Below are 12,181 nucleotides of genomic sequence, written 5' to 3'. Positions count from 1 at the left end.
TTTAGGGCTCTTAATGTACCATGGGGCTGATTCAGGAGACCCCAATGCGGGTGGAGGAGGAGAGGAGGAAGAGAAGGAAAATAGGACAGGAGAGAAAAAACAGGAGGGGAAGAGTCAGTAAACAGGGGTCTGGAGACCGAAGACTGAGAAACAGGCAAAAAGCCCCCTCTGTTCTGTTCGTTCCCTTTCCCCGAGTAATTTGTTGACGCTCCCTTGTGTGCACAGAGGCCACCGGAAGCAGGACCTGTTCGTTCCCGGCGGAGCCATTTGTTTGCCGGACCCGCTGCCCTTAGAGCCATTTCCTGGTGCCTATCTTAGGCCGAGGCGCCGCTCCGCCCTCTACAGTCCGGGTGGAAACATGTCCACGGGGCCCGGGGCCCCGGCTCGGGGCGACTCCCCTAGACTGGCCCGGGGCTTCTTGGCCTGCGCCTGCTTCCACACGGAAAACCTGTTCCTGCGGCGCTACGGCCTGCACGTCAGCTACCGGGACGAGCTGCAGCTCCGCAGGGACTATGGGCTGGTAACCGCCCCCCGGCACCCACAGGGGAGGGGGAGATGGGGGCCAGGGGTGGGGGAAGATTCCCCCTCCCCCCAAGGGGAGGGACCCCTGGTTGGGGAACGCGGATGGGGACCCTCTGCAGCACCAATACCTGGTGTTTACATTGTACTGGTGGATCCCAGGTGCTGTATTGGGTGGTCACCCACCCTCATCCCCCCCAATTCAGCTACATTTGGGGCCGGATCTTCCCTACAGCTGCAGGCAAAATAGGGTTTGAATAATTGCACCATTTCATCCCACAGGATTCCAAAATGATTCACAAACTGTACATGGGCCTCTGGCCTGCCTCTGACATGCATCCACCTCTGGAGAAGGAGGTAGTAGCTATTTAACACAACAGTCTCCATCAAGAAGTGGATATGCAACATCCATTAATATTGCACTGCCATAGAGGATTTTAAGTCAGTCTGCAAAATTGGGAAAGTTTTATCCCTATTTTATAGATAGGGAAACTGAGGTCCATATTAAGGAGTTTAACGAAGGTCACAAATTTGTGGCAGAGCTGGAAGTAGAAACCAGATCTCCTAACTCATGGTTCCCTAGACAACACTGCTTCTCTTTAAAATGTATATTCAGAACAATTGCATGATAAAAGGAAAATACATCCACAAGTCTAGTCACCTTCTGGAGTCTTTCCATTAAAGTTGTGTTGCAAATGCTGTTACTGGAAAACACAAACCTGCACTTGGGTTATGTGCTAAAGCAAGCTGTAGCGTTCAGGGCCTTTACTATAGAAATATTGTACTTTTCCCTAGGGAGCCAGCCATCTCTTATGCCCTATGCAAACTATTGCCATAACATATTATAGGTGATTTATGAACTCCATGTTTGATATACAGGCTTCCTATAAAGCTAGGATCATATTAGAAGGGAAAAAAATGACCAAAGAGTCACTAAAGCGAGACCTTCAACTGGGATACTGATCACTGGGGTAATGTTGGTCAATTTTCAGGTCTACCCATCTCTATAGTACCATTAAAATCAGAATTGCATAATTTAAACTGTAACACAAACATAGTAGAAGATGTCCTTTAATGAGCTTTGTTTTAGGAACACGTTAAAAGACCAGTCTTGCCAGTGTCTGGGATTTCCTCCCAAATTTTCAAGTCTCAGTACAGATAAGGTGGGACTCAAATTGTAGTTCATCTGGCTATGTCAAAAAGCTGGCAGGTAATTGACAACCTTCTAGCACAACATTGCAGAGGATGTGCTGGAGCCTTTCCCTGCTGTGGGAGAAGGGCTTCAGCAGCAGGACATTATTCTGCTAAAATTAGCTGTGTAGATAGGGAGGCATGGATTGGGTGAGTAGACAGCTAGTTTATCTTCTGGCCTGAGAATCTTAGGAGACCCGATTCCTCTGGCAACAGGTAATGCTACTATGCAAAAGAATTGGGGATAAAGGAATTAGTGGGTATGGCCTACACCCCAAAGGGCTGGTTGTGGAATGGGTATATAGGGATCAAGGAAAAAGCAGCCCAGAATAAAGGATCCGGGGAGAAAACCCAAATGCCTTGCTCATAATCTGTTTTATGTTTTAATTTGCTCCTAAAGCAAACTTTGAGTTGCAGTGTCAGAGCCCCAGACCCTTTCTTAAGGAGCTAGACTGCTGTGTCAATTGCTCTGCCTACTGTTAAACCTAAATAGATTTACATGATGTAATTAGATTAGAGCTAGAAATGTATTTTTTTAATTAAAGCTAAGAGTCTCACAGAATTCCAGGAGCTGGGACTTGACAAAAGACACCAAATATCAGGAGACTCGTAGTAAAATTGCGAGAGTTGACAACACTGCCCATGCCAGGTTGATGAGCACCATAAAAATCAGTGATACTTATCAACAGTTAATCTCTCTATATTACAGGTGTTAGGTGATCATGGCTGCAGGAGTGATGAAGATTTTAATGCAGTTCTGGAAGAGGTATACAATTTCCCCAATAAGTCATTTATAAGGGTCCAGACAACTCCACATGGACCACCTGTTTTCATATGTATTGCTTATCTCGATTAATTACAGTTTCCCGACCACAAGTTGTGGAATCTGCCTGGTTAAGTGGGAGTAGAGATCTAATCTAGAAGGCCTTCTTCAGAACAAATTTTTATTTACAGGAACTTTTATATATAGGGTTAACGTACAGCATTTGGGGATATAGTTTGTATGAACAGTGAAGCAGAGAGGTCAAGCAATTTGCTGAAACCCAGAGGGAGGCAATGTTACATATAGGATTGAAACACTCGGTCCTGGGTTTCCCTCCTGTCCCCCAACACTCTCTTATACTTGGACATCAATGATGTGCTAGATTGATATAGAAGTTAAAAACTCCCTACTGGTGCCTGAGTACCAGGTTGGATATCTTGATGAGCTCATTTTGGTGACAAAGTCCTGAAGTTAACACTGACATTTATTCCATGACAATGGGCCCCTTGCTCTCCTTTCTGTTGGTTTAACCAGTCTGCCCCATCTCTTTTCTAATTTTCCCCCATTCTCCTTTTTTTGTAAAATACATTTCAGAAGTTAGTGTAGTGCATTTAGATCATACCATTTCATCCCAAAGGATCCTGCAGTACTGTACACACGGTACAGGGATCACTCACATGCCACTGAAATGCAGCTACTTCTAGGGTGGGGTATTTAGCAAAATAGATTAATATTAATTGCACCATTTCATCAAAAAGGATTCCTAAACAACTTAAAATCAGTATAACCCCCATAGCCTTCTTTGGCCATATGGAAACGAAGAGTCCTCCAGCATCAATGTCCAGTTCAAGTCAAGACTGAAAAGAAAATCAAGGTCTACATTAATATTACTCTGAAATAAATGGGTCTGCAGTACCCAGTTTCTGCCACTAGAAGAGATTGTTAAGAGCAGGATCTCTCTACAGGGCACTTTCAAGAGAGGATTCCATCTCTGGTTGCCAAATAGGCCCAAATAAAAGGAGATTTTTGAAAGGAAGTTACCCCTTTCTATGGTAAGTGCCTAGCTTTATAGGCCCAGGAGAACGGAGGAGCTCAGACGTGGTGTCTGAATCCTCCAGGTAATTCTTCTGCCTCCTACTTTCGCAAGGGTAGCTCAAAATTAGCCTCCCAGGAGGTTTATGAAATTGGAAGAGCTGCCTGAGTTTACTGCTATTACGGGTTGCTTCCTCCTTAAGTGACAACAGCGCTTGGTAATGAGCCTTCACTAATGAGGCCCATCTCTCTGCAACTGAAGTTCCTCATTTTGCCCAAACTTACTCAAGTGTGAACATTCTGGCCTATCTAAAGTTAGGCAACTGAAACCACATGTAGGCACCTAATAAGGAGCCTGCTTTTCCAAGGTGCTGAAAGTTTGCAGTCTCAGTTAACTTCAATGGAATTCCTTTAGATGTTTTGTTTTTTAAACCCACCCTTCTGTCTTAATGGGAGTCTGACTCAGACCTCTCCTTGCCCTTTTAATGACCCATTGAAGGCACAGAAATACATACAGAACTCCGGAAGGTGCACATGAGCAGATAATGCATTTAGCAAAAATTACTGTTTTGAATCAGTAAATGAAACTTTATTATTATTACTGCCAGCATTTGATCTCTTAACAAAATCGTGTCTCTTATTCCTAGATTCAGAAAGAAGTGCAAAGAAGACAGCAATTAGATCATCAGTCCATGGCAAGAAAAGCCATAATTTCACAATGTTACAAACCAAAGCATCCAGAAGTATACGTTCTACAGGTAAATACATGCTGTTTTGAGTCTGTAATGGTGTTGTAGTAACCACATGGAAATCTAGTTTGAAATAGGAAAGCCTCTTTTGTGCCCTTCAGAATCCTGTATAGTCTCAGGACTGTATTCATTTAAAAGTGGACTGACTTTCACAACTTGGACATTTTCATAAATCTCTATTGAAGTAGACAGAACACCCTCTGGATGTGATTCTCTTCTTACTCTCCATTTATTCTGGGGTAACTTAACTAAAGTCAATAGTTATATTCCCATAGATGAGAATAGACTCAGACTGCTGTTGGTAATATTAGGTGTAAAGTGTTATCACGAAGACTATTGAGCAGTACAGAGTTTAAGGAGCAGCCAATAGAAAGATTAATCTAATAACAAGTGCTACACTCTGCATCACGTTCTTCATTGTGTAACATTCATAGCACAGCCCGATTACTGTATGGTGTTGAGATCCTGGCCCAAAGCAAGGTGGTTAAAAAAAAAAAAATCTATGGGGCATGACTGTTTGCACACTGATCTGCCAGGGGTTCTCAAATTTAATTGCACTACAACCTCCTTCTGACAACCAAAATTATTACATGACCCCAGGAGGGGGACTGAAGCCTGATCCCCCCTAAGTCCCACCCCCCCCAGGTTGGGGGGGCCAATGCCCGAGCCCCACTGCCCTGTGGGGGTGGGGGGCTGAAGCCCAAGGGCTTCAGCCCCCGGCAGGGGACCTGTAACCTGAGCCCTGCCACTCAGGCTGAAGCAACTCGGGCTTCGGCCCTGGACAGTGGGGCTCCTGCTTTGGCTCCGGGCCTCAGGAAGTCTAAGCCAGCCCTCGCGACCCCATTAAAACAGGGTTGCGACCCACTTTGGGGTCCCAACCCACAGTTTGAGAACTGCTGTCAGCTAGGTTATGTGTGCCCATAGTGTGACCCGTGCAAAGATAAATCTGACCAGCTATAGCTTATAATTACAATTGAACCCCAGCAATAAGTAATTTACATAAATCTACCAAGAAAAAAACAAGTGCAGATTACAGCTTTGTGCTTTTCTTCATGATTTAAATATTTTATGTATGTTTATATCCAAGCTAGCTGTGGCCCCTAGACTCCACTTACATTTCAATTGCTGCTGTGGCGTGGCTGTTTGAAGGTCAGAGATGAAGTCATTGTGTGTTCATTTTATTTTTTTCCTTGTCTTTCTCCCCATCTAACACCAAGGATTCATTTCTGGCTCCAGAGTTTTTAGAGACAGTTAAGTACTGCACATCACAAGATGCTGATCTCCAAGGCCTCGTGCACCACATTGATTCTATATCAGGTAAAGTGAAAGGACCTATCAGCAATGTAGATAGAGCCAGATTCTGATACACACAAGTGGTTTCAGTGGTGAATTATTTGTTCTAAATCAGTTCTCTAATATTGTAATTTTGAAAAATGACTGACCACCGTTAGGATGTTTTCTTCTGTATGATCAAAGTTCTTGAGAGAAGCAGCGTAGTCTAGTTGTTAGAGATGGAGGAAATCTTGGCCCCTTTAAAGTCAATGGCACAACTCCCATTGGCCAGGATTTCACCACTGGGATCTATTTTGGCTGTGCCACTGACTCGGTGTTTAACCTTGGGCAAGTCTGTTCAAGGGGCACTGTACACGTGGATTATTTTAAATGGGCTATTTCCCAAAGTTACCATTTCGTAGATCCCCCTTTAAATTAGGTCTTGAATATTTTTTTAAAAGTTCAGGGTTTTTCTGCTTGCTTGTTGATGTTCATGGGGCCTGTTCAGTATGGGAGAAGCTGACAGACAGAATATATAGGGGAAGTAATGAAAGTATAAAAAGTAAAATGGAAAATAGAGGGGTTTTTGCTTTCACACCCATTGTGGGTGTTACCTATAAGAGGAATAATTTTCAGGTACAAGTGACTTTTTCAAGCTGTCGGTGTCCCAGCTCCCTCATTTGTAATACTCATGCACTTTTTATGCAGATCTTTAAGGCCCTGTGCTGGAAGTGTAATGTTGTTGTATTGTATTCCTAACAGAAAGGGCTAATTGATTGGCATGAAGAATCTTAGAGAGATGATGTCCCACCTCCCACAAAATGTCATGCCTCAAGTAATTCTCCATCACCATCTGTTCACCTCATCATTCAAATGCTTTTAGCTATTGGCCTGGGAAGTCTGGGAGGCTTTCAGTTTCCAGTCTGACCAATAACTACCGTGCCCTAGAGTCCATCCGCCTTGTAACAGTAACTATTTAACAAACAAAATATGCAGTGAGGCATATGGAGGCTGTGTTCTCTATTGTATTGCTGTCGAGTACTGTTTTCTGGCAAATAACGTTATTATTAAGGATAGTCCCTACGGCTATTTTACCTAATAAGAGATGCCTCCTTTTTCTTGGTCAGATAAGAGGATATATCGACTTCCAGTGTTCAATGAGGAATTCTGCCGAGTCTTCATTGAAGAGCTGGAGAACTTCGAGCAATCTGAGATGCCCAAAGGCCGGCCAAACACTATGAATAACTATGGGGTAGGACTCAACTTTGTAGAGTTAACCTCTCATGTGCTATTACAGCCTTTAGGCTGAGTGACGCATATCAGACCAACCTATTTGCATGCTTCAAGGTCCATTCCCCTCCAAGATCTGGGGGAATCCATTACACACATCGATGTGCAACCCCAAATGCAGAGACACTCATAAATTAAAAGACACAGGGGTGAGGAAGTTAATTTTACTTATACTTCTAACTTAGTACATGTGGGAGGAGGAGGGGGCTGCCAGGAAGGAGATGTGAGGTGAAATCTGCTTTAGTGGAATTTTGTATTTAAAATTTTATATTATATATAAAAATAAAACAATTACTGAAAAAGTTTGATGGTAAAATGTTAGCACCCCACTTTTAAACAAACACTCAGAAAAGTAGCACAATGTACACTAGTTAACTGAGATGGCTGCTTTACTGGGCCATATTCCACGGATCTATTTATTCTAGTGATAGTGAATGGCAATGATTGCTACTCAGTTGGGGCAGCATTAATGTAAGTGGGGACATACTTGGATAGTGCCAAGGGGTTAACTTGTGTTTAACTGGATATTGATATGGTAGATGTAATTCTGTTCTGAGTACAGAAGCTGCCAAATAAAGTTTTAAAAAAGAAAGATGAAATACCATGCATAATATTTAATGCAATACTATATTCAGTTCAAGTCTATTTTTAATAAGTGTCTTCATTTGATGTGGGAGATTAGCCATCCACCTGAGTGTCCCACTTAAGAGACTTCTGCTGTATAAATTGGGACATATCATGCAAAGAGTGGGTTAGTAGGTTTATTGTTCAGACTGTAGGTCCTGCTTTATTACAGAGAACATAAGCCAATGTCTTTATTGTAGTCACTTGTGCATTGTAACTGTACTCTCTGAAAAGAGAAGAAATCTATTCAATATGAACTATAAACTGCAGTGTCCAAATGGACAAGGAAAGGTTGTAAAAGAAACTATGGAAATATACAGATCAGGCAGAGTTTGTGGCTCTGCACACAAACTTCAATAGTCCTGATCTCTAGCTCTTCCACAATGAAGTTCATTTCCCTCAGCCATCCATGAGGCCTTCTGCTCTTAGCCTCTTCCTCTCCAAGGACTACAAGTCCCAGTTTCTCTTGCCTTTCTGCACAGCTGCAGCAAGTTTCTGGTGTCTACTGCCGCTGCTCTGGGATCCACTGACTCCCTCCTTTAGAAAGTCACTTCAAAACAGAGTGACTGTACACTGACCACACCATTCCAAGTATGATCTCGGTGTTCTTGTTTTGACTGTATATATACATACAACTGGGACTTGATACTTCAGGAATGTAGCATTTTATATATTAACTTAGTGCTGGTGAAAGGAGTTGTATTGACAGCGTGAGACTGGAGTTCTCTTTAGCCACACAAGACAGGACTCCTCTATGTAAACAGCAGGGATAGCACAACATACCAGTAAAAATTGGCTTTGTATATGGCACTACTCATGGTAGTTTTGATCCTACTGGCATTCTGCAGGACATCACTTTTCATTCTGAACTCATTGCCCCTGTTATAGCCTGTGTCTTTGCTCTCTAGTTCTTTATCCATGTAAGCAGCAAGGTTGGAAGGGAAGACCACTACCAGGAGGCTCAGTAGCATATCTCACGAAATAGCAGAAGCAACCATATTGCTATTTGCTGATCAGTGTGTTCCATGTACTCTCTTCTTGGTGCAGGTTCTGTTAAATGAGCTTGGATTGTATGAAGCTTTCCTTACACCTCTGCGTGAAAAATACCTGCAGCCCATAACATCTCTGCTTTACCCTGACTGTGGGGGAGGCTCCCTGGACAGCCACAAAGCATTCGTTGTCAAGTACTCGCTACATGAAGATCTGGATTTGAGCTCTCACTATGACAATGCAGAAGTCACGTTAAATGTATCCCTAGGAAAAGAATTTACCGAGGGCAACTTGTATTTTGGAGAGCTCCGACAGGTACTGAGAATTTCTCTCTAACTTAGGCCTGATCCTGCTCCCCACAAAATTCCCGTTGACTTTGGAGGTGCAGGATCAGGCTATTAACTTTATTTCAGGAACTTTTTGATTAACTGAGTTAAAGGAGACACCATCAAGTAGCCTTATGCTTAAAATATAGGGTTAACTCTCACAGATCAAACCTGGCCATTTTCATTGATTGGTTTATTTGATGTTATGAACCTAACTAGAATAAGCCATGGAGGAGGATTGGTGCTTGTAGGGAGCTGTACTTTAAAAAAGAAGATCATATAAAAAGTTGATTGACTAAAAGTAATTGTCTGCTTCTGACTGAATCAGGACTATCTTGTTCACCAGTTTTCTATGTAAGAGGAGGTTAGAGTAAAATTTTTACTGCTGTAAATTAATCATAAATATTGAAGTTAACAGGAGTCTATTCAAATAAACCACACAGATAATTCGTACATCAGAGGAGGGAGTAAAATGCTCTATCCCCCTCTACAATTAAAATAATGATCAGAAAGGCTCATTTTGGAGGCGTGGACAAAATGCTTTAAAGGCTCAAGGTGTTTCAGTCTTCCACTTGAGAAAACTGAAGCCCTGATCATTTGCAGTTATTAGAATTTCCAATGTACTTTTAGCAAGAGAGGTTAATAACTCCTGGCCAAATTGCTATTGGACTGTTACAGTCTGCCTCTCTATGTGCCTCTATGTAGTTTGAGCTGGGAACTGTTTACGATCTGTCCTTAGCTGTCCGTACAGTTTAATAGCTGTAACATCTCATCCCAGAGGTGGCTGCATTTCAGCTGTATGTGAAGTGATCCCTAGATATCATTGGTTAGTAAAATAGTCTGGGGTGAAAGGCACTAAAAGCAAGTTATAACAATTCTTTAAAAAGTCAGCAGCAAGAGACAGTTCATGTAACCTACTGTCTCCTTTATTATATATTTTCAAGGCCTCAACACCAGTGCCAATGTACGTGGAGATTGAACATGTGGTATCCCAAGGCTTGCTACACCGAGGAGGGCAGATTCATGGGGCACTGCCTGTCACCTCCGGGGAGCGCTGGAACCTCATTATATGGATGAGATCGTCTGCTGTCCGCAACCAGCTTTGCCCCATGTGCAACAAGAAACCTGAATTAGTGGATGCTGAGGGGTTTGGAGATGGGTTCACAAGAAGTCCTGAAGGTGACATGCTGAAGACTGTGGATTTATGCTCTTTAATATAGGAGATGGTAAGGAGTGAATTCTCCATTCTGAGCTGACTAAAACGGAGCTCCAAGCCCCAAGCCAGCAGAAACAAGCACAGTATCCCTTTGACAGAAACATGTCAGGTCAACAAATAGCTTCTTAGAAGGCAACTCAAGAACTGTTCTCTTGGGGGGAGGGAAAACAGCTTTTTGAGCAGCAGCTGCCGTCTGGGGTCTACTGGAGTTGGTGTCTGGGGTAGACAATGCCTGCACTCTGGGAATTTTTTATAAGCATATTTTGAAAATGTAAGAAGGCTTAAGGTATTGATCTATACCGTGAACTGCAGAGGTCATCTGAGTACAATCACACGTATAGAAAACAGGCAGAAAGACTGCTTAGGTCTTATACAAAGAGAGCTGTTCTGACAGCCACTGTTACTGGTTGATGTATAACGATAGTATATTATTGTATAATACTTTTATGTCAGTCAGCGTCCATTCACAATTACCACTGCCCTCTTCTGGATGCAATATCAAATGGATGGAAGGCAAGACCTGCTCAGAATTTGACAGAGTTGTCCCCTAGGGGCGAAAACAAGCAACTTTGTGATCAAGTTGCTTCCAATGGCTGCGTCTTACAAGACGAGCATAAACCCTGTTACTCTACAAGTGAGTGTAGTGAGTCACTTATTGCCTTACAGTATAGCCCCAGACTGAGAGCGCTAAAAATCACTTTTTAAAGATATTGTGGATTCCACATACACAAGCAGAAATCCGCTGTAGAGTCAAAGATTTGGGGGACTGTTTGCAATTTATGACAACAGGTCTCTTGGGTATAAGGAAAGAGCATGCAGAAGTAGTCTAAACATTTGTAATCACCTTCCCTTAGGTATGAGAATATCCTTCCAAGGTGGGCAGACAGAATAAACTATCTCCAAGGGAAGAGTGGACATTCTAGTCTTACATGACCAATGTAATCTTTTGAATTCTTTGGCACGAAGATCCCACTATGATGAGAGAGTGAGATTAGATAGTCACACACATTGTCTGTCTCAGTGCCTGTTAGTCCATGACATTAATTCAAAACTTCAAGTCACAGACTCTCAAAATCTAGAAAACTGATATTCAAGAAGCCAAAATATCCTTTTGATTTTGTTGCCTCATACGACTCCCCAGAAAACTAGATGTCTATTAGCTACCCATACCACTGACTTTACCGGAGGCTTCTTCAGGTCATTCATTTTAGCTCTGGTAATTACTTGGTATGAACTTTCTCATTTGCATAATTAACAATATGATGAAAGGCAGACTCTGAATATAACCACTGTAGTTTATGAAGAATGTTAATTTTAAGCATTCCCAATAGATCCTGGAGTGCTTTGGGCTTGACATCTCATTAGCGTATGCTGCTGATTAGTTTGCATTTGAAAAACGCCTTCAAATTGCATTTTGAAAGTGAAATGGCCATTACACTTGTGCACAAAACCCCAGAATCAGCACCAAAGGATTTTGCTTCTGCTGTTTTCCATAACAACAAAATCAATCACGGAATCTTAATTTCTTCATCAGGAAATGCTTGTTTCATATTTGCATTTAAATTATACCAAGAAAATTAAATTAATGAAAGAAAAATGTGCCTGTCCATATGGCTGCTGCTGTCTGAGTACTATTATAGTGAATTCAGATTGTAAATGACTGATTGTAAAGAAAAGGCTCTGGGATACACAAGAATAATCTCTCTCCTCTGTCGTCTAGGCATTAAAGCAGGAGTGTGGGAGTTTCTGGCACTCACTCACTGAGTCATTGTGGGTACAGCAACTCTGTGCCTCAGTTTCCCCATGTGTAAAATTAGGATGATAATGTTCTTATCTAACGTATTCAAAGCTAAATTCATTAATTCAAGTGAGGCACTTGCATGTTCTCTGGAGGAGGAAAATAAATCAAATCTCTGATGAGCTTTTAGCTGGTCATGTCTTTGAGGTAGAACAGCAGAAAGTAGAATACAGGAGAACCCTCTAAGAGAAAAAGCAGTAGGCTGTGTATGTCAAGGACAGCCGTAACAATAGAGCAAGGGCTCTCTACCTGGGCATCATCAATGGATACTCTTACCGACCTTGACCAACAACCCACCTGCACGTCACTTAAATTCCAGAGATCATTCTGAATTGCACAGGGAAAACCAACCCTTCAAGACAGCGATAGAGGAGAAGGAAGATTTTCTTTGGCTTTTGCTCTTTCCTACCT

General features: G+C 42.3%; 1 protein-coding gene across 3 annotated transcripts; it reads left to right on the top strand.

Moving 5' to 3' along the window:
• Window positions 1-245: 245 nt before the first annotated feature.
• On the top strand, window positions 246-11,899 carry OGFOD2 (2-oxoglutarate and iron dependent oxygenase domain containing 2). 3 transcript variants are annotated; one of them, XM_043498359.1, is made up of 8 exons: window positions 348-520; window positions 1,610-1,682; window positions 2,420-2,476; window positions 4,153-4,263; window positions 5,472-5,571; window positions 6,654-6,778; window positions 8,488-8,745; window positions 9,701-11,899. In XM_043498359.1, exons 1-8 carry the CDS (start codon window positions 513-515, stop codon window positions 9,974-9,976), a joined length of 1,008 nt encoding a protein of 335 aa, XP_043354294.1. In that variant the 5' UTR covers window positions 348-512; the 3' UTR covers window positions 9,977-11,899. The 3 variants fall into 3 exon arrangements, with proteins under 3 accessions (XP_038229058.1, XP_043354294.1, XP_043354293.1); XM_038373130.2 differs by lacking the exon at window positions 1,610-1,682 and having other exon boundaries at window positions 246-520; XM_043498358.1 differs by lacking the exon at window positions 348-520 and having other exon boundaries at window positions 599-1,682.
• Window positions 11,900-12,181: the final 282 nt, after the last annotated feature.

The sequence above is a fragment of the Dermochelys coriacea genome, chromosome 15, assembly GCF_009764565.3.
Source record: "Dermochelys coriacea isolate rDerCor1 chromosome 15, rDerCor1.pri.v4, whole genome shotgun sequence".
In the NCBI taxonomy this organism is placed as follows: Eukaryota; Metazoa; Chordata; order Testudines; family Dermochelyidae; genus Dermochelys; species Dermochelys coriacea.
This window is presented reverse-complemented; position numbering and strand designations above follow the sequence as displayed.